Genomic DNA, 26,153 nt, shown 5'->3' with positions numbered 1-26,153 from the left:
GGCACCTCTTATTGTTGTATTTTGCACGTGCAGTGGGGGTCACTCACATAGATGAAGAGTATCCGACCTTTGGTAGAAGGGATGCAGCTACCCTATAAAAATGACCGCAAGACAATCGCTCAAGCCGCTGCTGAGATATGGGCCTCTCAAAATCATTACTTTTGCAAAACTGCTTGAACACCCTTGACTTTTCACGTGGCACGTGCCACGGCGGTCACTGAGATGTATCAAAAGTAGTCAATTACGGGGTAGAAGGGATGGGGCTACCCAGCAAAAAAGACCGCAGGCCATTCGGTCCAGCGGTTGCTGAGATATAAGCCTCTCAAAAGCGTTACAGGCCGGGCCGGGCCGGGCCGGGCCGCTCATACTGAGATTTTTCCGTTATATTGAAAAGACTCGCTTCGCTCGCTGCGCTCGCTCGCTCGTAATAAGGTTGTTTGCTGAGTATACGATCGATATAGAGCGCTTCGCCCGCCAGTGCTATCTGCGGTTATCAACGTGTCGTCAGTCAAAACTGGAGCCTGTATCGATTTTAGGATTTATTTCTAAACAGTTGGTGAACGAGCCGTGTCAGCGTAATTTCAAAGGTCAAACATCCAGCAGTTTACGAAAAATGTGCTCACGGAGGAGCTAGACACACACCTACACGCATTCTTTCGCGATATTCCATTTCCAATTGGCGTACGATTTATGTCATTATGCTGAATGGCACCGCGTAGACAAAGGCCGGAAGGACTAATGCCATGCGCGATAAGATCAAAAGTTCACCATTGGCTCAGTTAGATTGGCATACTTGGCTCGTCCGTATCCATCACTTAGCTAATGAAAATGGGGAAGTAGTGCCTACTGCCGGGCACCGAGTCCCCTCGAAGGACATGCAGTGTCGTTTGTTTCTTATGGCTGGTGCCAAGACCCGGCAATGCAAGCACTTACATCATTTTATCTCATTCTTCTTTTACTTTGTTTTCCAGCCTATCGGCTACCCGTTTTGAAGGCGCCGTTCACCGGCGAGTGGGTAGACTGTGCCGGGACGCACCGGAGCACTGCGGCACAGCATCCGAGCGTGGTGCGCTGGAAAGGAGCTGCTCACTGCTGTGCATTATCGCGGATACCGGTTACAAAGCGAAGGCAATAATTGATTTCGGGTAGCCTGGTGCCCTCGAAACAGACCTGCCTGATACAAAAGCTAGTAAAAATTGGCGACCCGTGTGTACTCATTTGATTTCCGTAGAGTTTGATTTCCAGAGATTTATTGTTCGCACTTCCGCCTACCGCTGGGGCTATCTTTTGTTTGTTTTCGACTGACAAATGAGAAATACGCTTCCAGTCATTATGCAAAGTCGGTAACATATTTTCGACGATACCATACCAGCCCTTCAGAAAGAGGCGTAACTGCATGACGTAACCTCCATACCACAACTCTTCCTATAAGCTCTGGTCAGCGATGTGGTACCGCCCCCTGGACAGCGCGCCTCCAGCGCCGCACCGGGCGACCTTCACATACCCTCCGGGCATGGGACCCCTGCGCGCGCGGCAGCCTGTTTCCAGCGGCTCCCGCTGTGTGTCGCTGCCGGCGGAGACGAGCCCCCCGCGGCGCGGCCGGCGGCCTGTCGCCCCGGGCGTCACTCGCGCCCCGTGCCCAATCGTCGACGGTCGTCGACGAAGACGCTCCGACTTCTGCCGTGACGACGGGAAGCCGCCATGGGGGCCGGGTCACAGGAGGATGTGGCGCTCAACGACGACCGTAATGGTGCCGGCTCGCCGCAGCACCTCAGCTCCAAGGAGGTCGAGGCGTCAATGATCGAGACCCACGTGGAGCCTGATGCGTAAGTGTGCTTTCCATTACCTCTCACGTGGGTAAAACGTGTTTTGTTCTCAGTGGTTTTCTGTTCTCTGATGTTCTGTCCTGTGGTGTTATGTTCGCTGATGTTATGTTCTATGATGGTTTTCTCTGATTATATGTTCTCTAATGTTACTTGTTTTCTGATTTTCTGTTTCCTGTTGTTCTGTTCTCGGACATTCTCTGATACGTGTTCTTTAGACCGGTGCTGTGTGTGTCCGACATTTGTCGTGTTGAAGTTTTGATCAGACTTTCGTTTACTTACGTACGTACTCTAACTTATGAGCTCAAAAAGTGTTTGCACTCATAGTTTCGTTGTGTGGACGATGGTCGGCATTATTTTGAGTATGAATGCTTAAGTTTCTTCTTTTGATCATCGCGGCATCATTTTTATTTAATGTTTTTTATCCCCGTTAGGTAAGCAGGCCGTTTCCCTTCAACATCCAAAGTCCTTTCTGGGATACGGGGTAGGAGGCATCTTACCCCAGTTATGCTATCTCAATATAATTAGGTCACTTGCATTACTTGTCCTGCCGAACGATTTACTTACATACCATTCGACTCATCTCGTCGAGCTGAGTCGAATGGTATAAAAATCTCAACTGGGAAAAATTTGACACTGAGGATGTTCTTGCTCGGAACAGTGTCGACATGGTCGCGGCCTCTCCAGAGAGTCATGCCCAGGCAGCACTGAATTACAGTACATTGCGAATTATGTATCCGGGACCGCCCGCTTTTTCAGTCACTAATCGGCATGAATGCAATATGGAGTACGGCTCTCTTCTTTCACGTCCTAACTACTAGCAATGCAATTGTTTTACAATAATCATTTCGTGGTATTTTGGCCATATATATCTGATTATTTATATGATTTTAGCTACACCTTAGCTACGATGCTCGTGCTCATATGTTTGGGCGATAAAGGCCGTACATTTCTAACTGCGATTTAAACATGCTCTTCCGCGTTATGGCATTCTTGAGCTTCTCTAGTGTCAACAATAAGGCATGTGGTAAATTCGCAATGTAAACACTACGGTTCCATGAGGTGGGCTATCTCTTGCAAAAATGGGGCGCAATAAAAACATTAGATCAGAAAGTACGTAAGCTCGAGCCTCGATCCGCGGATACACATCGGGTCGCACTATCGAGATCTACGACGATCGTTTGTCCTTCGTCTGCCGATCGTTTGAACAAAGCCACTCCTTGAACCATAACTGCACGTTCTACATATACATACACAGCATGTCTGTACATACAAACTCCGCAGTCCTGTCGAGGTCCCTCAGCACAGTCACAGCCTGGCTGGGGAGCTAGCAGTCAGTCCTGTAAACACTGCGGGCTGCACACATGGTGTACCTACCTACACCGTGTGCTGGGGAGGTCAGACTCTATGGGTACGCGGGCGGCGAGCCCTCGATGGTGCCACTATGTCCCGGGGGTATGATACGCAGTTCACAGGGCTACGGTTGAGATCACTCCGTCCGTATGGGGTCAGCGGTCCCTCGGTGATGGCACTCCGTCCCGTTGGTATGGTATAAATACAGTGTCACATGCCGTCTGTCGCAGGGTCAGCTTCCGAACCCTCTGTGTATAGTTAGGGTCGGTGACGACGACCCCTCAGTAATGGCGCTCTGTCCCTCTGGGACCTGTCCGAAGTGGCTCAATTCATGCTCAGGCTTTGAAAGCCGCAGACTCCGTAATGGACTACTAACTTCCTGGCTATTTGTATATGTCTTGACGAAACAGTCAATTGTGTATCCATTAGTAGATTTCCCCTTTCTTCACACTTTCTCAGAGTGCAGTGGTCGGTGGACAGCTCAAGTCTTTTATAGTGGCATTATATTATTTTTAAGCACGATTTGAGACTATATAAAAAAAATAAACTTCGATACATCCAAATTGCAAAATCTCACAAGTCACAAAATTCGTCTGAATTAAATTGTTTCACTGTGTGTTTAGTATAGTTCCTTTCGCCAGTTTGTAGACGGTACAGTCACAGCACACCAACCAAACGTATCAGACGACCCACCAAAACGACCTATCCCTATATAACTAGATCCTTTCGATGTTTCCTCATGTTAGAAATGCGACACATGCATATCGGTATCACCTATCAGAATGCAGACGGTAATTGGTATCGATTTCGCCCGGATGGCGATTAGATGGTGAAATATGATATCCGGATTAAGTTTGAGACGTTTTTGCGAGCAGCGGTCCTTCATCCGCTGGTGTGTGTTGCACAATATTGGCTTCGTTTGTCGAAGCCTTGGATACTGAAACTGATAGCCGTCAACATACCATTGTCGAATCTAATGGTTTGAAGATCTTGCCGAGAGGTCGCAGGAGTAAGGTAGCATTTTTCTTTCCTTATCAGTTTTTGAGTTATTACCGCGTGACGTTCATGCTGAACAATAGGTATGTAAAAACATAACGGAACGGTCTCTTGTCTCCTATCAATCGTTAGATCCTGCTTCCCTCCAAAATTCACACGCACGTATAAGCCAATGTTCAATTCGCCGCCTTCCTCTGTATCCTGAAAGTCCATACAGTTTACCCCACACGTAGTCCGTATCTTACCTGTTGCCCGGAGCACAGAACCAAAGTCCCTCCCTGTCCTCTCTCCTGCACCGACTGTCCTGCTCCCGTATCGTCTAATACCGTGTAGTATCGCGTAATACCGCTCCCAGCTCAGCCGGCTATCCATCATCGACCGACGACCAGCAGCGTCTCCGCCGTATGTCCTGCTCATGAGCACGCATGTCATACGCCGCCGGTGGTCGGTAGATCATTGAGGCTCCCCAGCCGGGACGGGGGTAGACTGGGAGAGCGTCCTCCGTGTTCTATCCAGTGTTCCTCTCTGGTGTTTCTCCCTGGTAGCTGTCCTTTGAGTGCTTGTGAGTTGTGACCTGTAAGAGGGATGACGCTTCAAGGAGAAGGTCACAAGAGTTTAGATGGTGAAGTGGAAGAGACGAGAGTGGATAGTGCAGTGACAAAGGACTCAGTGACGTCAGGAGGAGGGGTTCTCAGGTTGGCTCAACGGAGAAGAACGCTGTTGTCGGTCAACGCTGCTTCCTGCTACTCATGATTCATGCATAAACGATCGTAGCTGCATTGTTGATGACAATAGTCATCAAGTCTAGCAGATGCATATGTAAACGCCTATTGGTAATATTTATCGGTTAAACGTTTTAAACAAGTGATTTAATTTCGATGAAATTGCAGTTGCGATTGGTTTGGTGATGTGTTTGGTTTGTGTAGCCGATGCCTTCTGACAGTTGTCTGTGTGTGTGCCGCAGCCCGAAGATCATATACTACATCTTCTACCTACTGGGAATGGGCACGCTTCTGCCGTGGAACTTCTTCATCACTGCCGACTCGGTAAGTACCGGTGTCATGTCGGTAGAACAGGTTTCACGTAGCGTGTGCACTGTGCGTGGTGCGTTGTGGCGTCGTTTTTCGTATTGAAGCTGACCCTGACGACCGGCTAGTGCATTCGTAAGTCGAATGACAGTTATCAGCGTTGCGAGGTAATAGTTTTAGTGAAATGGTTTGGAACAGTATGTAGAAATTCAAATCATAATTCTTTTTTTTTTAATTCACTTGCATTGCTGTTTCGCGATAAAAGCAGCTTAAACACATACCGTCATCCATGGGCACCATTGCTCGTTCTACCCCCGCCTCACCCCACCCCGAACTGACAGTGATTTCTCACAGCCACTGGTAAAAACGTTCACGTGTCAACACTAGCTGCTGGTGCTGTGTCTCATCTGTCGGACGCTACAGCATTTTGTGCTCAGTTCAAACTCCCCCTCGGCCCTCGACCCGTTTCCCAACGCTCAACAGTGCGGTATCCCCCAGACCTAGTGTTTTGAACGGCTATTTTTGTGCATTTTTGTGAGAAGTACCGCGTATGTGTATTTATTTAGATTGTTGGTGGACATAAGAGGGTGAGAATGCTTCAGTTTTCAAAGGACCGTCAAGTGGAAAATGGATAAGATAATAGCATAGGCCACTTACCTGTCACGTCTGCCTATTCTACCAGATATGAGCGCCAGGTTAATGAACCACAAGTGAAACAATTCGACCGACAGCATTATATGCTTCCACTGATGATGTTTGGCCTCACTGCATGGGCCATGGTGTATTATTTGTGCCGTAGGAAAATATCATAGTTGCATTTGTTGTGCTCAACATACCTACTTCATACAGCCTCGTAGGAGTGCAGTAGCGGTATCATTCACAATTCTAGTTAGTGATGTCCTAACGTCCCATATAAATCCTCAATCCGGAACGCTGCTAGCCAGAAGGCCAGGACTCGCTGCTGGGACGCACATTACTGGAGATCTGGAGACATGACGATCATATCTGGAACGTTTGTATATAAACTCATGACTTCTACGCCATATGCGTAATCCCTCTCAGATGACTTCTGTTTCGCCAGCTGGCCGCACCAGGCCGCCGATTATTTCGGTGCTCTTTAAACTGGATCCGCACTGGTTGTGAAATCTGAGTGGGTTGAATTAATTTGTGGATAACTAAAATGGAAGGCTCCGGATTAGATTAAGTCGGTTCCGACGGAAATATCATTCTGTTATATAACCCATTTCATAATAAAGTACTCCTTTTATTACTAGCAGGAACGAAGTTAATTCAGTTGTCTTTGATATTAAGAATCATTTTACTGTGGACGTTAAAACAGCCCGGACCTCTGTAGCGGGTCGAGGGTGACCCGACAGTGACACAGAGGGTATCGCTGGACAATCCCGGATCCTAGCGTCTATTTGTGGGCCCTGTGCTCACCAGTGGTGACCAGCGGTGGACAGCGGACGATCCCAGGCCTCTTGTCCGGCCGGTAATGTGTCCTAATGTGTCCGCCTCGGGGTGCCGCTGTCCGCCCGGGAGCTGACCCTGACCAGTGGCCACCCTGCCCGCTAATCTCATGTCGTCTGGATAGTGTCTGGTACCCCCTCCCCCCCACGCCCCCTCCATGCCATGGTCAAATACCAGGCGGAACGTTCTGTATAGCCCGAACATTCCTAAAAAAGTGATGGATTTCAGGACAATGTTTACGTCTGTAATGGTCATGGGTTTCAATGGTTACTTCTTGTCATAAATAAACCGTCTTTTTGGAAAGTCACAACATATTCCGCGCTGAAGCCAAGTGATGACAATTTATGACAACATAGAGCCTTGTGCTACGTGATATTTTACGTCGTAGCGTACTGAGGGTAATACTGTACCGCATTGCACCTGTGCGCTGCGGAACAGTATCATCGGTCTCATTCGGCCAGCTCTGGCCCAACCGGCGCGATACATGTAGCCTTCTTCGGTGATTTAATGCTCGCTCAGTCTAGAAGAAGCTTGGGGTCCATTAATTAACAAGTTTATTTTGGACTATGTAGTCGCACAGCAAGATAAAAGTTAAACGAGGACTTGAAGCTTACAAGTTTCGTAGGTGATATGGGAACAAATTATAATGCATCAGCATACATCATTCTTTGGATTTTTGCTCACCGCCTAAAAACAGCTGTCACTTAAACAAAAAGCGCACGGCACCCTGAATCCTCGCTTCTTGCATATGGTTCATTACTTCCGCAAAGGTTCACTCGTGCCATTCGCAGGCCATCAAACTGGCTTCCCGATTAGTCACTCCCGAGCAATGTTCAACATGCCTCAACTCCGCGCCGGCATCCCACTAACCACGTGGTCCGGGCCGGCCGGTCGTGCCGTCCGCCGCGCCGGCTGGCCCCGGCCGGCGGCGCGTGGGGCAGTCTGCCAACCGACTCCGTCTCCTACGACCCCGTCGGCCGCGTCGGTCGATGGACGTCGGTCGGCCGCGCGCGCCGCCGCTCCGACGCGACGGTGCCGCTAGCTGCCGTGAAATGTTCCGGAGGGGCCGACTCCAGCTCCAGCTCTGCTGTCCGGCAGCCATGGCGGCAGCTGGGTGAGCTGAGGAGCTTGAAAGGAAATGCCGCGTCGCCAGACTCGGCTTATATGGTCTCGGGTTGCCACGGTGCAGCGGAACTCCGAGCTCTCTGATATCAGCGGCCGTCTGGGATTACCGAAGGTCCGGCTTACACAGACAGTAACGGGCTGTGCTGCACGGTAGACGTTTTCAGTCTGCCGTCATAGCAAGGGCGTCACTTTCCCAAATTGATTAGTCATTAGTAGGGCTGTATCAATGAGTAATGTAAGGATATCAAGCCATTTTTACCATGCAGCACCATAGAAATAATGCTGAAAATGATCCTGAAATAATTGGTAGGGCTCGGGCCCTACCAAGCCTAGACACCCATGCGTCATAGCCCCGCGCGTTTCAAAAGCCCACGTTTTCATAGCCCCACGCCTCAGACGTCGTACGTACGATTCTCCTACGCATCCCCCTCCCCCACCCCGCCGACGCACGGCCGGGCCATACGGAACCGTGCCAAACAGGCCTAAGACACCGACCTACGCCAGCTCATCGGCACCGACGGCTCCGGCGCCCCTCCCCCGCCCTCCCCCACCCCTCCTCCCCTTCCCCACCCACGCTTTCGGCGGTGACGGCACCCACCGCCGCCGGGTGACGGCGCCCGGCCTGGGACGCCCCTCCGCCGCCAACCATAAAACCGACAACGAGGGAGAGGTTATTGAGCGAACAGGGCTCGGCGCGAGGGAGGGTTTTTTGTGGTCATAGATCACGTTGTATTTTGTAAGTGCAAGTGCACTGATTGTTAACTAAGGCGTCAAACATTACTAAAGATTGGCCTGCTCAATTGAAAGAAAATGTGTCTATATTCGGATGATGGCCAGTTCAATCCAGCTGTCATTTCAGCAAACACTCAAACGGCAAACCAGAACTATCTTCATGCATTCGTGATTGTTTTAGATATTTAGCGTCTAAAAAAGTTCTTGCGTTTATTTATTACGCACACTGATTAATAATTATCTCATGTTTGGATGATAAATTATGACGTTTTTCTGCCGGTTGATTTTTGCTGATAATGATGTCAAATTGTATTATATGTACCAGATGTTCCAGAACATGGGTACCTATCAAGAAATGCTGATAAATTTGCGCATCTGTGCGCTCCGGTCCGGAAATCTTTTTTTTTTTTGGAAACGGAGGAAGCCCTGATAAACGCATGTTCAGCCTCAATACCCGACTGATAACTGATAAACATTTGTTGAGCCGCTGCAGCATCTATCTGATAAAGAGAGACCCAGAGCCTCTGGGCATATTTCCTGAGACAATCCAGATAGTTTTTCCTAGATAACTGCCCGTTTACACTTGATGTTTGGAAATCATAATGAAAACCTGTTTTGCCTCATTGATATAAATTTGTTTATTTTTGTCATTCGAATATTTTTAGTTTTTCTCTAGATAATCGTCCGCTGAACGAAAACCTTCTGTCATGCCTCATTCATATTAAGTTGTTTATTTATGTCAATTGACGATTTGAAGAACGAGTTCTGTTGATATGCGCCACGTGGTCACCCGTATTTACTCCCGTCACATAACGGCGGTGCTATCGTTTCGGGGGCCGGTTCCGGCGAGATATCGCTCCGTCGGGGATTTATGTCACCGTCCACCTGCTCCGTCGATCCCGCGTGTCTCCGCCAGTGACGGCGCTGGCACGAGAGGGCCACGGTGAGCACACAGGCGGATTGGGGCCGCGGCACGGCACGTGTCAGGGTATAGCGGCCTCAGAAGACCGACAGGGATGTCAGTAAAACCACACGACTGCCGGAAATTGAACATCTCAAGGACAGCGTAAAAGTTATTCACACTCAAACGCAACTTCCGAAAGCCAAAAAGGCACATAACTGCTTTCGCTTTTTTTTCTTTCTTTTCCAATGCTTGCCAAATTTTATCATTCTTTGCTCATAGACGTTACGCGGGCCCACAAACCGTGGTGGGTTCCAGCCGTCTTGCAGATGGGTACACAACGTCTTCTTTGCGCCGATTGAATGGCTTTTGAGTGTCCAGTCGCACCCATTGACCCCTGGTCCCATCTATGCGCTTATGATTGGCGAGTGCCAGGAGCAGGACACTCATTCCTCAGTTGGCTGATGGACCCCGACGGGCCACCTCAAGAGACCATGTGTGAGGAATGGAACGGGAACAGAAGTGTGCTGTCGGACGGTTCAGGGTCATTTACCGTGCTGTTTGACAAGACCGGCTGCGATGATAGATGTCTGGTCGGAGTTCAACGGACTCGTGCAGTGGATCTTAGAGACGGGATTATAGAGCTCGATATGGTACAGTTTACGTTGGTGGTATATGCTTAGAAGTCTCGCAGGTCTTCGCTCAGGAATTTATCCACATGATGGCACCGGTCTCGAGGGATTAGTTAATGAGAGTGCATGCCAGGGGGGCGACACGGCTATTCACGCAATGTATTCATTTGCGGGCCCCGCGGGGCCTCGCGATGACGCGGCTGGAGGCAACCACTCAGCGCGCTAGGATCCTTCTGGCGGGGCCGGGCGCCGTAAGGTGTGCAATGAATGGGCGGGCAGACAGAGATGAGGTAGGTATTGAATTTGAAATGACATCATGAGCAATTGGATGGGGAGAGAGAACGTTTCTAATGGAGCTGGGGATGGGGGAAAACCAAAAATATCACGGTCGGTTCAGTGCTTCGACGGGGCTGGGCGCCGTACGGTGCGTAGTAATTTAGACGGGCAGACAGAGATGAGTTATCGGATTCGGCTCTCTGGTGGGATTTTAAGACGTTTTTAGTTAAGCTCGGGGCGGGGCAACCCGCTGGCGGATGCAAGGGAAGGCATTTGGGACAAATGTTATCCCCCACAGGCCCACATCCGGGGCAGCGTCCGAAATCGTTTTTCGAGAATAAAAAGAAAACTTCATAACTTTTATGAGGAAAAGTGTATTGATCGAAGTGCACAGTAGTGCGCAAGGAATCGAAATCCGATTTTTTTTATTCACAGAAACATTTTTTAGGGTATATGCCCCCCCCCCCCATGTGTTCAAGACCGCTTCTTGGATCCGCCAATTAAGAATATGTCACGGTCGATTATCGAGCTTCGACGGGACTGGGCGCTGTATGCGTCGTACCTACAATGAAGAGGCGTACAGACACCTCACCCCACATCCTACTGCTCTATCCGTGCCTCTGGGTGAAGCACTGAAGCATCACGGAAGCCCACAGGACCTGCGAGTCGACGAGGTGGCCGCCGGATACTGCAGCTCCCCGGAGTTGCCCGGGACCGAGGGTTTAACAGTAGTAATTTTCACTGGTGGTGAATCCTCGTAATGAAGAGATAATATCCTCAAGGACCTCCGTTACGATTTTATATTCCTAAACAATATGGCTGACCAATTATGCTTGCCTACGTTCAGGCATTATCCCTGATGCTTATCCGCCCACTACAACATGTGTTGTCTGTCAATCAGCCATCGCTCGACGACGGGATCAATTCTAACCATCGGTACTCGGTTGTCAATTCACCCACCCCGTTTCCCTAAAAATAGACGGGTCAGACTCGGCCTGGGTCCTAACGAGTCCTAGAATCGCCAGGGACGGGATCGGGTCGCCGTTATTGCACCGGTCTTAGCGTCTTTTGGTACATGTAGAGTAGACAGCTTCGACCACGGACGTCGGACCGTTCTACGAATGTACGCACCATCCAGGCCTAAGATGCGTCGAGCTTGATAAGAATGCAGTCTAGATCAATCAACATAACAATGGTGGTATGCAAACGTTAAAATCTCTCCCCGGCTCCCGCAACGTCCAACGCTCCTCCGATATACGCTCGCTCGATGCGTCCGCCGAGCCGGCTTGCCTCCAATGACGTCATCGGCCGGCCGGCGGCGTTCAAGGTCAAACGGCTGGTGTCCTTACCTGGTGTTCTATAGCCTTGGTGCATGCTGCCGATGACATGGAGAATGGAACCTCCTGAGTCCTGATATATTTCAATCGCGTGCGAGAAAATGTCATCGGGAGGAATGTTAATGTAACATCGGGTATCAATGGTGTAAACAAAGCGTTCATCGACTAGCATAAATGAGTAGGCGGCGGTCGTGAACTGAATGTCGCGAGTCGCGTCATATGACGTTACTGTAACGTTCAGTTCCGTTCTCAGTGCCCGAAGAAGGCCCCACTCTATGAATCCAGAGCAGGTGTGTGTGGCCAGGGCAGGGGTCCATCAGTCTTCCGGCAGCTGTCCTGGGGCCGGCGGGGTGACTTCCTGCCTCCCTCCCCGGAGTGTGATGAGCCGTGCAGACCTCCAGCGAACTGCAGAGACGAGTATCCAGCTACACGTGTCCCGCCGCCAGACACGGCCACTAATTTATTAGTCCGTCCGCCCGCCGCTTTTTTGTGACAGGAAGAGGACCTCCCGGTTGAGGAGGCTGGCAGATGGACGGGGGACGATAGACGGCTACCATATGGTGCACAGCTGATGGCGCCAGTAGAGCAGGGTAGGAGACGCTATAAGGAGTTAGTGTTCAAAATAAACGGGGTGTCGTTTAGGACATTGGGAGGGAATGTTAAACAGAGTTCGTCATTAAGATATGAATTATCTATAACTCATGTTATGCTGTCATGTGACACTAGATGCAGGCCCATGTCACTCCACTTTTGATGACATCAAAAGGGGGCCTCAGGACAATTAATGGCGCGGTGCGCCACAATCGCTCCCAAGCTACTGGCCAACAGCTGCCATTTTTGAAAATATTATTTTGAAATAAAGTTTCAAGTAATGAAAATATTGTAATGAAGTTGTAACTTAAATCTATACCATATCTAAAAACTTACTGAAAAATGATTTATCCATAGTAAAAATATAAACTCGATGCGTTTTTACGTTGCTTTCCTGCTGCTGCAGAGGGTTTTTAAATCGTTTATATCTTCAAAACCGGCCATTTCTTAGCATATTGCTGCTCTTTTTTGTCGCTGGAAAATTAGTTGGGCTTTCCATTGACATCAATGGCTGAGCGGTATGTGCAGAGTGCCATCAATAATCTTCAAATAAAGTTAGTCATTTTTACGTTGCAAAGGAATGGAGTACCCCTTGCGAGCATCAGGGATGACGTCACTCAGGATCTGTCTCTGATTGGTCGGCGGGGGAGTGACTGTACCTTCTATAGATGGCCTTGACTAGATGTACTTCGTTTATGAACGCCCTGCGCTGTCAAACAAGATCTTGCAACTAAGCTGATGAGTGCTCATAGTCATAGCATAGAGCCTCTTGATAAACTACGAAGGACTGAAAGCTGTATGTAGTAATGAACCCCTTCAAATTTGTAAAGCATTAAATCGTTGCTAATTCGAACGCAGAAATAATCCGACGTTTCGTCTTTTTAACTTTTTGAAGGGTAAATGCTTGTATAAAATTGCACTAATGTTCACTGGTTCGCAGTTAGCACTATCGTCAAAAATATGAAACAACTAAAAATGCCATTTTTAGGGCCTTACACTCAGAAGTTAGTCTGGTTTTGCAGCACTGTTTCGGTTAGTTTGTTTTACACCAGATGGTTGATTGCGGTGCTCGAAACCACATCCAGCTGCCGGTCAGTCGCAGACAGTAGGTAAACGTTCACAGTACACACTGCACGATAATGCATCTGTCGCACGGTCGCGACGGGCGGACCCCGGTCCCGGTGGACCCCGGCCCCGGCAGCCGCACGTTCGGCCCGGCGCAGTTCCGCTGCGGTCTCAACTCCCGGCTAGTGGCTACCTTATTGAGCTTGTACTTACGTACTGACATCATACATGCATGTGGTGGGACTGGGTGCCACGGATGGGACTGGGGAACTATGTACATGGCACACTTCTGGGAGTGTTACATCTGTCTCAGAAGCCCCTCTGGTTCTTTTATGATCATGAACCACAGCCTACAGGCATGCTACAGGAAATCCCGCGTGCAGTCTTGTAGAACCCAGGTGTTTGTTGAGTCTAGTGAGCTATGTTATGTCCATCCTGCGTGTTCTCGACAAAGATAGGGCTATTTCCATTTAACTTTTTATTATGTTGTATGCTATCGGTAGGTGCATATTTGGATTGTTAGTGCTGGCTGGTTATTAGACGTGTCTCGTGATTTCCTCGTGGGTCAGTGTCTCACTTTGTGGGTTTTTAATAACCGAGTTCGTCTTTATGTCGTGCACTAATCGTGCACTAATTTTAGCTGCAGATCGCCCCTTCTCTGGCGTATTTACCGGCACTATTCACATTCACTACTCGACGTACGAGTATTGTCTGGTAGCTGGCAGCGTACGACAGGGGGGTGGAGCCGGACAAAAGGCCGACGATTTCTGATGAGTGCCAAGGCCGATGGAGGGGAGGGGCACGTGCCACCATCCGCTATCACTCGTGGCCATTGACTGGTCCCATCTGGTGGGCTAGCACCAGGCACTCTGAAAGTAGGCGCGGAAATAGCCAATCGGCGAATAGCCACCGGCACCCATATTACCAGCGTATAGTGTATGCTGAGCGGAGTGTTTTTTGACCTTGGCATTGTGGCATTTCTTTAGTTGTGAAAGAATCCGAATTTGGGTTTATAATGAATTCGGGGCGTGAAAGTGACCCGCAATCGACTTATGTGAATAATAAGAGTAAATGTGTTGATAAAGCTAGTTGGCAATCATCAAATGATTCTGTAGACCGTGTGCCTTGCTACCTTTTGTTCAATGCATTTTAGTCTAGGTTTGCAATCTTCCGGTTACAGTCTATTCCGGTTAGTATGACGTCACCGGTCGATGCGGCGTCTGACGTCACAGGCCGTCTGACGCAACCCCCGCCGATCTGCTGTGACCTGCACTGACCTGGACCGGGCGCTCTCCACGGGTCGATACGGACTTCCCCGGCAGCCGGGGGTGTCTGTGACCTCTGACCCGTGCCGTCACCCATTGGGGCCGCCTCCGACTAACGAGCGGATCGGCCGCCGCTGATTGGTGGATTGCTGGATCGCTGGTGCGTGCTGATTGGTGGGTCGAGATCGAGACGCGGTCGACAACCACATTTTGGCAAAAAATAGTTTCGAAACAGGACATATATGGGAGAGTAAGTTCATCATATACCTAACCTACCCAATCAATTGGAACGTCAGATCAGAGGAACTACCAAACCTTAAAAATAGTATCAATTGAAAGTGATAAAAATCAACTTTTTATCTACTAATCTTACAAGATATTTACTAGATCAGCGATCAGTCCAGTAGTGGGCGTGCTCGCTGTCTTGCTGACTGTATCCGGTGCACGAGCACGCTCCCCATCTGACCACGCCCCTAGTTCTACACCCGGTCCAGCCACGCCCATCTCATGTGACTACATACGTCCGGCGCGCCTCGGTAGCTGCTGCTTTTCCGTCTGTCTCCCGGACTTCGGGGCGGTCTGTGGTCAGGCTGGTCGGTTCAGCTCAGACGCCCGTCTTATCGTCATAAATCTGCTTCCTGACGGATTGAATATCGGGGTTTGTGATCACTTAACGGATGTAGAGGACGTTGTTCCTTACTGGCCTACAGCTGCTGGGCTGGAATAATTTGAATATTGTAGTTCAGGCGCATGAAACAACGGAGAATGTCTTAGGAATTCATTATTTCTTTTATCTAAAATCGTTTTTCTAGATTGCGCTTCTTTGAACACGACTTCATAGCTTTGCATGCAGTTGCGTTGATAGATTATCGTAATTAGCAACGCTTGTTCTCGTGTATGCCCGTCGATAAAATAAACACCTCGCACACAGGGGCACGTGTCCTGTCGTCAGCATGCTAGTTTGAAATAGTCACGGATAGTTACTGAGTACACATACTTGTACACCGTTCCTGGATGAGGGGCCGCTTAGGGTTAGCTAGCCGGAGAGTGCCGAGCACGCGCGAGAGGCATGGTGCAACATTGCTGGAAATGAGGGGATTATTGGAATGGAAAGCGGCGCTTAGTGGACTGCTGCCAGCGAGACATGATACAGAGTGGGGCACAGCTCAGTGGATCAGGTTTCCGTTTTGGATCTAATGCAGCTAACTATCTGGAGCCCTTGGGCCTTGAGGCGGTCTGGTCGCAATTATATACCTAATGTAGCTTTGATGCGAGCGACTCTAGTTAGCTCTGGCTTTTCTGGAGCCTTGTATAGCTTTCATCTCGTTGTGTAGCTCTTATGCGCTGGTCAGATGACTTTGATGCTCTGGCCTGAACTTGATGCCGTTTTCGGTGAAAGCGTTGTCGATTCCATTGATGCTCATTGACGAGATAATTGCGCTGTATTTATTCCTTCAATGGTTTTGTTGTTCTCGAGGTCTTTAACGTCCTTCATTGATTTAGATTAGTTATTGACTCTCTTATGACCTACTTAGAAGTTTAATGGCTGGATAATTGATTAATGCTCACTGAGAGTCCTCGAGCTCATCTCTGAGGGAGGGCGATTACTTTTTACCACTGTCACCGGAGCACTGCATATGTCATGTCCAGAGACGGCTCACAACTTTTTACCGGTCTATACCGCAGAGTCTCTGCTCTTGAACTGTAGGATCCAGTGGGTTATCTCTGAAACTGTTCGGTGAGCAGTCTGACCTGTCTGCACCGGATAGTGCTCGGCATTCGGTGCCAACACATTCCTGGCACCATTTCAACATGCCACGTGCCACGAGACGAGACCCCACGTTGGCACATCTGCTCGAAATGTGACGCGACAGAGTTGTGGCTCTCCTGAGCATTTCTCTCACCCACATAAAGCTAGCAAGGACTGGTAAAGCTAGCACTTCCACCAGTTCTGGAACGTCCGGCCTGATCTCGACCGTCTAGCCCAAGAGTGTTACAGCAGTGCGCTTCGGTGTGACCTACAGCGTGGCCTGGCAGTTAGCGTTGTTGGCTCGGGTCCAGGCCCGGAGACCCAGTGGTCCGTGCTTACCCGACAGAGATGTTGGTATAACACCCTCCCTGCCAATCTTCTGTCTTGAGGTGGTCTAATGGGCGCCGGGGGTGGGTGATGAGACTACGAACGAGTGCTCAGCACCTGTTGCTGTATGATGGCTGGCACATTATTGCTGTCAATATCAGTGGTGACTGCTGTCTTTGCGCCAGTGTTGATCTGAGGTTGCAGAAGGGCCACACTGGTTGCAGGTCTGGTTGCAGCCCGGCTTTTGCGGTGAGGTTTTGAGATGGAGTGAGATGTATGAGATGTAGTGATTAATGATTATTGTATGGAATGAAGAGAGAGAGAGAGAGAGAGAGAGAGAGAGAGAGAGAGAGAGAGAGAGAGAGAGAGAGAGAGAGAGAAAAGAAAGAAAGAAAGAAAGAAAGAAAGAAAGAAAGAAAGAAAGAAAGAACAAATTAACCACAGACCTATGACTGCTCGTTCTGCCCTGTTTCAGTACTGGAACTACAAGTTCCGGAATGCCTCAGTGGACATCAACAACTCGACTGCGGAGGAATCGAAGACGGAGCTGCAGTACAACTTTGCCGCCTACCTGGCAGTCGCCTCCATGCTGCCCAACACCACCTTCCTCACCCTGAACGCCATCTTCGCGCACAAGTTAGTAAATGACTACCGTTCAATGTGTGTTTTGTTGGGCCCATGGTGCTGTAGTGTTCAGGAAATCAGACCATAGGACCCCTTTCAGCCCCTAAAACCGAACAAAACTGTGGTCGGCGCTTGGCCGCAGTTTCAGACCCATCATCATCAATCATCATTAAAGAGCGTGATGCTTTGGTTCGACATCGGCTCTGTTTTAGGTACTTATATGTATTTGCTCACGAAACGTTTTAAGTCAATTGCTACTGGTACATGTTGATCACTTTCAAGCGCATTTCGTTGAATAAATTACCGTGTTGCATGGACCATACGGGCTAGCTATTGCTGATATTCTGCTTATAAGCAGACTTTCAGCATGCAATACGCTGCTATCGGCGTCACAGGGTTTCAGGCAGTGTCAAGTAATATGGCTGGCGCAATTGTCACAATATCTTCCGTTCTTCTTTTCATTAGATCTCTCTGAAGTTCTAACGTTGATCAGCTGCTGAATAGTACGAGATCTTAGGACAAACCTGCCAGATATGCACACTTCAGGTTCGAATGTTTTGCGATGCATCATCCGATTCAACCACCGCCACTCTCGATTGATAACTGCTCTGCTTCTTCTCGCTGTGCTCAGCCTTGCCTCGTCACTGGACCAATCTTTTCATTACGTATTCCTTCTTGCCATTCCTAAATCTCTCTCCGTCACGATTCCCTTCCATTTATCCTCACTGTCAGCTCTACTGCGGGGGTAAGTTGGTGGTGGATCGTTTCGCCTCCAGCTGCACACCCGAGTCCTCTCCGGTCAGCGGTTTGGGTGAGGAGCTCCTCACCCCCAGCCGACTATCGGAGGCGGCGCTGCGGCCCCTCCCAGCGGCCGCCTCTCCGGGCGGGGTTACCGCGCTGTCGGACCGGCCCGAGGGCACGGGACGCGGCTCCGGCGCCGCCGCCGCGCCCTCCAGGCCGGCGTAGCGTGTCATATGGTGGTCGGCCGGCTGAAAAGTACCGCAGAAATACCGCAGACTCACGTCGTCAGAGATGGTGATAGTTGGTGGCTGGTCACCGGCGGCGGTGGCTCCTCCGGGGGCGGCCTCCCGGCCCGCCGGAGTGCCGGATGAGTGTGCTGCCTGCTGTGGAGGTAGTGAAATGAGAGGCGGCTCTACAGCTGGTCCTGAGGAAGGTTGTGTTCTGTTTGCGGGTTCTGTTGGAGCTGCTGGATGTGTAGCGGTGTTTCTTGGCGTTGTAGAGTTATCTTCTTCTGCTCCTTCCGTCTCGCTGGTCCCTGTCGTGTCTGTGTGGGTCTCCCGTCCCCCACCTGACATTTCGTTTACCTCCGCTCCCTGCGTCGTCTTCTCCTCCGCTACGGCCGCCGCCATCGGTCGCGCCTGCACAATCTCCTGCTCCGCGGGCCGGTCTCCCACCTGGTCAGCCCGCTCCACAGAACTCGAGGCCGTCGGCAGCGTATGGTACGACGAGTCCGTGGTGGCAGCCACGCTCTCGAACGGCGAGCTGCTGCCGGAGGAGTCGGCACGCTCCAGTTGCTCCTCCTCGTCCAGACCTTCGTCAGTGGCGTCATCGTCATCGTCTGGCTCGGTGGCGGACCAAGGGGTCGGTGCGCGCGTGCTGGTCATACGAGAGCGGCGGGATTTGGTGGCGCCGCGGGCTGCCGAGAGGTTGGAGATGGCGTCCAGAAGCTCAGTAGATGGAGACGGCTGGGTGGGATCCTCAGACAGAAGTGGAAGCTTCGGAGGAATGCTGTCTGAAGGTGCTTCAAGTGGGGACTCAGTCGATAAGTCAGCGATGGTGTGAGGCTCCTCTGTTGAAGATGGGGGCTGGTGTATCTCTTGGGACATGACTTCTGCTGAAGATGGAGGCTCTGGTATCTCTTGGGACACGACTACTGATGTTGAATCGGACGAATTTGAGACTGTGATTAGCGTAGACTGGTCGGTCGGGCTGTCACCCGTCTGCTCTGTTGAACCCGGAGTCTCTGGTATATCCTGAGACATGTCCTCTGGTGTTTCTAGACTTGTTGGTTTTGTGACGGAGATAGGTAAAGGTTCCGATGGCTGCTCCGGGATATGAGGTAAGGAGGGAGGATTCGATACTGATTTGCTTTTGAATGGCAGCGCGGAAGAAAGTTCGTACGATTGACGAGCTACTTGTGGCTTCACTAGAAGGACAGTTTGTGCTGCCTTACGTTCAAGAGATGTAACATTGAGCTCATCGTCTCCGGCTTGCCTCAACTGAAGTAGCGTCACCTCCTCTTCCTCGAGACCCTTCTCGCTCTCCCAGTCACCATCCGGGATCGGATGGAAATCTGCGGCAACAACAGCTGCCACCACCTGGTCCAGCTCCGGACATACGTCCCGAGCAGGCAGAATAACTTTGCACTCACCTTCGCCTTCCTCTGGGCTAAAAGAGGTCTCACTTTTGACAAAGGTGATGGCCGAGCTTTCAGCTGACATCTCTGGAAGGCCAGACCTCTCTTCGGTGGAGGCTTTGACTGGTCGTGGAATCTGTGTCGATCCTGTAAGCGAGTTTGTCCAATTGTGGATTCGGATTCGCATGTCTTCCGCGGTGTAAGGAGGAGAACCTCGTCCTTCTCTCGCGGCATTTGTGAGGAAGGGGCAGCAGGAGCTAAGGATGCCAGACATATGTGCCCCTGCGCCTCTTTTGGGTTCCTTCTTATCCGTAGTGCAATTATTGATAACAGCTTGAAATAAGTTACGGAATTTGGTTAGAATAATGGGACGTTTATGTACATTTCGTCATCGATACCCATTTGATCAATAAATGTGATGAGGATAAAATGTCCTCACGTCATACTTTTAGGCTACTGGAGGCTCGCCCGGAACCAACCCGGAACCGAAATCCCTATTTTCCCGTTGACCGATTGCAGGTAGACAAGTCGCAGACCCAAATCTTCTTACGGCTGTAACACGTGCTATGATGAAGCCGGGAACTTCGAATATCGAATTTTATATGCTTCTACATATTAACTGCACTGCCCAATCGGTTATGAGACGTATTTTCTCAGATACGTATACAAGTAAAACGTTCAGCATATGCGTAGATTCCCTGCTTAGCTGCATTGTCAGTACGGAACAGCAATGTCAGCTGCTTTTGGTAATTAGTTTACTGGGTTCTCAGCGGCAATTCGATGCCTATACATTTTAGGCCTTAAACATCTGGTGCAGATCGTGGTTGTCGTCCATGGCGCCACGCCGGCTGGCTACAGACTGTTGCAACATATGGGGAGAGGTTGAACCCGTGCGGACCGAGGCGGGGAAAATCAATGGGACGGCTGAAGGTGACCAGCGCGCGTGCTGAAGATCATCGCGGTCAGGTGGTGGGTGTGACGCAGCCGACGACCAATGAGAGCAGGGGGTGTGTTCGAGAACGGACCAATCGGCGCTCGTCCGCCCATGGCGCCGCCGGCACGACCCACTACGCTGCACGGAAGCATAATTCGAGCTAAATTCCGAATTCGGACCGTGTGAGATACCTCGGACAGCGGCTTATCATGTTCCAGACACGCTTCATTTCACATGTGTATTGATCCCGGATGCTCAGCATGGCAGGCTTGCATCATATTCTGGATAAGGGTGGAGTCACTGCCCAATGGGGCTTTGGAATGCTGTGAATACAGGCAGCATCAGCGTTTTAAAGAAGAAAAATAATAAGTAGGTACTTTGATAAGCGACGTGCTGAAACGGATGCGATCGCTTTGACTCGGGCTGCCAGTGCAATGGTCGATCGCATCGGCACGTCTATTGATCGTTGTCGTCTCTGGATTGACACAATATGGTTGTTTTTGCTGCAGGATAAACCAGCAGCTGAAGTTGGTTGTGGCGCTGAGCATTGTCATTGTGTTCTTCATCTTCACCACGATCCTGGTGCCCATCAACTCGGACAGCTGGCAGTACTCCTTCTTCGCGCTGACGATGGTCGTAGTCGTCACTCTCAACGGTGAGATCACGGGGCTTGGAAACGGCGGGTGATCTGTGAATGTCAGGTCCATCCATAGACTAATTTGGTTTGCGTGAGCCGTCAGGACAAGTCAATTAAGTTTCTTTGGACGAGATGCCTAGTCCAAAGAAACATAAATAGTCGTACCCATAGTATACGACTTGGTCGTATCCTAACGCATCGACGGACGACGTTATTTACGCCATTAAACATAAATGAATCAAAGCGCGTTGCATACCCTGACTGTATCTAGTTCTGACCATGCGTTAACCCGTGTTGCAGTGGGCGCGGCCGTGTTCCAGGGCGGTCTGTTCGGTCTGTCGGCTCAGTTCCCCTCCAAGTACCTGTCGGCTGTGCTCTCCGGCCAGGCGCTCGGAGCCGTGTTCGCCTGCCTCTGCAGGTGGGGTGCTACAGTGGCTTGAGCGGTTTTTATCAGAAATCAATGGATATTGAGTAGAATGTTGTTATATGTTCATAATGGTAATTGTTCCTCTGGATTATGTCGCTCAACCGATGTTTCTCAAAGTGAATTTCCGAGTCTCAGCTAATTAGATTTGACATCTGACGTATAAGGCACATGACTATCCCTGTCCTTACCCAAATAAATGTCATCTTATTGTGTGCTCTGTTATAAATTTGTGTTATAAATGTTATAAATGTGCTCTGATTAGCTGATTAGTACCATTTCCATCCGCCAGGATCGTGTCGATCGCGGTGGCCGGGGAGGACGCGGTAGCAGCGGCCGTCAACTCTGCACTGGTGTACTTTACTCTGGCCGATATTACCCTGCTTATATCAATGGTGGCCTTCCTCTGGATGACCAAAACGGTGAGCAGTGACGTCACGGGAAGATCGGAGGTCACAGCAGGCTACTTGGGAACCATCGGGGACGTTGGGGCTATGATTTCAGATAGGAAGCTTGTCGAACTTTCGATGAACCTTTCGTCGACCTAGCGATGAAATGCTAACCAAGCCAAGCGTGCTACTGCCTACTTTGACTGATTATTGAGTTGTTTTGGAGGTTATTAGCATCATTTATTTTCTGCTTGCACATCCGTATAGCCTAACTCGTGTAGGAAGCAACCACTTGAGGACTTCATGCAACGGGGACGTTCTATTACTCTGCTGTCAAGCATGTCAGATGCACTGGATTGACGTTCTAGTTGCGGTCGCCGGAACACGGTGCTTCGATTGGCTCCAGTGCTCTCCAATTGTGGCGACTGAATAGGGCTCGCTGCCCGATCGGACTGCAGGCGGGCACGAACGATGGACACGGGTCACAACCTTGATAAGACCGAGACGCTGGGAGCAGGACGCTTTGGAGAGGCCTCTGCCCTACCGCCTAAGGGTAGGGTGTTCGTGGCTGACCTCACGGTGTCAGTCAACGCGATTCATTCAGCGCATCACAAGTCTCATAAGCCGTGATGAAGCTGCAGCCAAACATGGCTAATTCTATTCTGAGCAGACAGCAGATGCAGCCCGCTTTCTGTGAACCTTTCATTGCGCCCATTAGCCAGAGAAAGTCCCAACGTATTACAAACTGAGTGCCTCCGGGTATTCAGGATACCACCAATGTCTAGAGATCATGAGTCTCAGAAATTCAGTCACAAACACATCATCACTCTAGTTGCAAATTTAGGAGAATTGCAACACACCTCAACACTGTCCCTCCGAATTCAACGCAGTCATCTCAGACCGACGTAGCTGCCTTTCGCCTACCGTTTCCAAATGGAAAAAGGGCACCGTTCGTTTTTCGTTTACAACTGACATGCGCACCGTCTGGGTACGTGTATGTACCGTCTCTAACTGATGTGGGTACCGTCCGTGCCCCCGCAGGCGTTCTACCAGTTCTACACGTCGTCGCACGGCACCAGCTCTGGCAAGGAGGGCGCCACCATCACCACAGCTTTGTCCGGCAAGAAACCCTCCATCAACGTCTGGAAAGTTTTTCTGAAGGTGAGCGTCTGCTGCGCGTGCCTCCGACGGCGTCAGGGGCCGAGCGCGGGCGTAGAAGGTCCATATTGAGGTGCACATGGCGGGTTCATAGTGCAGATATAGGTCAAAGAGCAGCTGTCGAGTTCGTGTGCACCGTATGACGCATTCACCCATGCATTGTAGCTATAGGAATGTTGATGTGCTAAAAAAATGAGTTGTGAATATCCGTTTTCAGCAATTACCATTTATAAGCGCGCCAGATACTCATCGATTTACTGATAACTAATAATCTACTATGTGTGCTATGCACATACTTCAATATCACGGAGCACACATCATAAATTTCATTTTATCCCGTGAATGTTTTTCACGGTATCCCAGGCCCTCAAGAATGTGACCCATGCTCCCTCCTGCCGTGTCCCCAGATCAAGTGGTACGCCCTGTCCGTTTGTCTCGTGTTTGTGGTCACCCTGGCCATGTTCCCGGCCATCACTGCCAAGATTCGACCCATGTACACCGGAACAAAGGAGCACCCTTCCATCTGGGCACGTGAGTGACGCCTCTATCCACCGAGGAGACGCGGGATTAGCCCACCGGTCCTATAAAACTGGCACTCTGCGGTGGTTCGATGTTATGTGGGAAGCTCTATGCATGTGCTGCAACCTGCGGCCAACAAAATGCCGTTTTTGTATTATGGGAGGGATTTAATTTTAACGTAATTAATTACATTCTGTAGCACTTAGCAGCGTGTAACATCGGTTCAAAAACGATGTGCATAAAAATAAGTCCGGACTCGTCAATGTCGATCGTCTTGTTTACTCAAATTTCTACACGTACACCATGCTGCTCCTACTGATCGCATGGTCATTGCTCTTCCTTGTTTCAGGTGATTACTTCGTACCGGTGTGCTGCTTCCTGCTATTCAATCTGACCGACTACCTGGGCAGAATCGCCGGCGGATACACAGTCTGGGTAAGTCTGTGAAAGCACCCAGACGTCCTAAATATGCCCGCTGACATCCGGCGAAGTGCCGGTGGATACACACTCTGACGGGCGGCGAACCCTCGGTGTGCAGTATTTAATATAACTTTTTCGGCCAGGCTTTACAATAAATTTGTTCTTAGCAACGGTATAAAAGTCACTTCGTTTTCGTTTTCCGACTCGCGTCCGTGATATGATTTACAATGTGTGATGCGAGTGCCTTATATCTTGTATGACAACGGCCTATGAGTAGCTTAATTATTGCGGATTGACCGGATGATAGAAAATAAATAAATGAATAAATAACCAGCCAACATGGGATGGCCTAGTGATAGAGCAAATAGCTGTCAATCGAAGTCTGCTTTCAAACTACGCATACGCCACCCCTGTTACTCTCGTATCGTTAATGACCGTTTTGTCTCCGATCCGCAGCCGAAGAAGCACCACTGGTACTTTGTACTACTGCTGGTGGCCCTACGTGTGGTGTTCGTGCCACTCTTCATGTACTGCCACATCGACCACAAGAACCTGACGACCGTCTTCAACCACGACGCATACTACATCATCTTCATGACGTTCTTCGGCCTCAGTAACGGCTACCTGGCCACGCTCTGTATGATCTACGGACCTGGGTGAGTTTAGATACTATAGAATCCCGTGCCTTCGCCTCTCCGTTGATAGCCGTGGCACTCGGTTCCCTGGCTCGGCCCATATGTGTGACGCGGTCCCTTTTCCTGGGTTGGCAGAAGTGTGATTCGGTCGTGACCCAGCGTACCTCTGTCCCCGCCTCGTTCGGCAGGTGAATTACAGTGGTCGCTCCGCATTGGTCCTCAGCTGTGAGACTGTGACCCGGTCCCTCGTTCGGCAAGTGTGTGACCCCGGTCCTGACCATTGTCTCGTCTCGTTCTGCAAGTCTGGTGACTCCGTCCCTAGACCTGCCACCTTAGCTGTGTGACCTCCAGTCCTGACCCATTCTTTCGTCTCGTCCGGCAGGTGTGTGGAGCCGGAGGAGCAGAACACGGCCAGCTCCATGATGGCGGCCTTCCTCGGCGTCGGACTCTGCCTCGGAGCGCTCTTCAGCAACGTCACCATCAAGATTATCTGAGCGTGCGCGACACCCGCCGTCACACGTCACGTCACGTCACGTGCGGCTCGTGACGAGCCCGGCGCACCTCGTGACGAGCTTGGCGCACGAGATTGGCGCGGTGCTTCGGCTTGTCTCCGGGTCGATCGTTCCCGCCAGTGATAGTCAATCAAACGTTTGGCGGAGAGCTGCGCCATGATGGCGAACGGACGTTAGTGTTGCCATCATGTGCTGCCGCCTAGCGGAAAAGAAACGATCGACAGGTTCGTTACATGATCACCAGGTGGCAGAGAGGAAGGGACTATCTGAGACGGCGCGAGCTCTCCGCTGCGAGAGCATGAGAGTTACGTGTCGCCCTTAGTCAAGACGACTCGCCAAATTGAGTTACTTTATCGTGATATGTTGTCACTTCCACGGATCGGTTGCGACTCAGCGTCGCCGATGTTCCTCGTTTGCATCACCGCAGCTGTAATGTCGCCTCATATCGAACGTGTGGAAGTGATGCTTTCATCGGATGTCGCTCCGCTCCAACTGTTGCCTGTTGATGTTACACGTATCTGTTTTAGAGCGCTGTCAATAAAATCTGACCAGCGATAATCGTCAAAGTGATTTATCAACATAATTATACAGTGAAGTCCAACTTGTTCTCTCAAAATATAAAAAAAAAACTAGTCATTTCCTTCCGTGATATCCCACACACAGCACCTGTTATCTTACCACCGTCCCTCTCCCTGTATTGCACCATTGCAAGGATTGTCACATCCGACACGGGGATCGCCAAATAACCCAACCCTCCGCGGCTCACAGAGGGCAGACCGAGCCCACCCACCGGAACGGTACCTGAACCGGTGGGCGTATTGGGAGCCAGCCACATCGGAGCACAAACAAAACA

General features: G+C 50.3%; 1 protein-coding gene across 1 annotated transcript; it reads left to right on the top strand.

Moving 5' to 3' along the window:
• Nucleotides 1-695: 695 nt before the first annotated feature.
• LOC122381405 (equilibrative nucleoside transporter 1-like) lies at nucleotides 696-25,858 on the top strand. Its single transcript, XM_043365513.1, has 11 exons — nucleotides 696-1,826; nucleotides 5,137-5,218; nucleotides 17,147-17,307; nucleotides 21,116-21,261; nucleotides 21,544-21,661; nucleotides 21,960-22,089; nucleotides 23,098-23,217; nucleotides 23,622-23,745; nucleotides 24,083-24,168; nucleotides 24,610-24,809; nucleotides 25,171-25,858. The coding sequence occupies exons 1-11, from the start codon at nucleotides 1,702-1,704 to the stop codon at nucleotides 25,280-25,282; spliced, it is 1,404 nt and encodes a 467-aa protein (XP_043221448.1). The 5' UTR covers nucleotides 696-1,701; the 3' UTR covers nucleotides 25,283-25,858.
• Nucleotides 25,859-26,153: the final 295 nt, after the last annotated feature.

This window comes from Amphibalanus amphitrite, unplaced genomic scaffold, assembly GCF_019059575.1.
Source record: "Amphibalanus amphitrite isolate SeventyFive unplaced genomic scaffold, NRLGWU_Aamphi_draft 000119F_arrow, whole genome shotgun sequence".
NCBI classification, from domain to species: domain Eukaryota; kingdom Metazoa; phylum Arthropoda; class Thecostraca; order Balanomorpha; family Balanidae; genus Amphibalanus; species Amphibalanus amphitrite.
This window is presented reverse-complemented; position numbering and strand designations above follow the sequence as displayed.

What these genes read in the sequence shown, in the direction of transcription:
- LOC122381405 (XM_043365513.1), top strand. Translation starts at nt 1,702, where the DNA reads ATGGGGGCCGGGTCACAGGAGGATGTGGCGCTCAACGACGACCGTAAT. An exon ending in AACGCCATCTTCGCGCACAA is followed by an intron (nt 17,308 to 21,115) that starts GTTAGTAAATGA and finishes TTTTTGCTGCAG; the next exon opens with GATAAACCAGCAGCTGAAGT. An exon ending in GTGTTCGCCTGCCTCTGCAG is followed by an intron (nt 21,662 to 21,959) that starts GTGGGGTGCTAC and finishes TCCATCCGCCAG; the next exon opens with GATCGTGTCGATCGCGGTGG.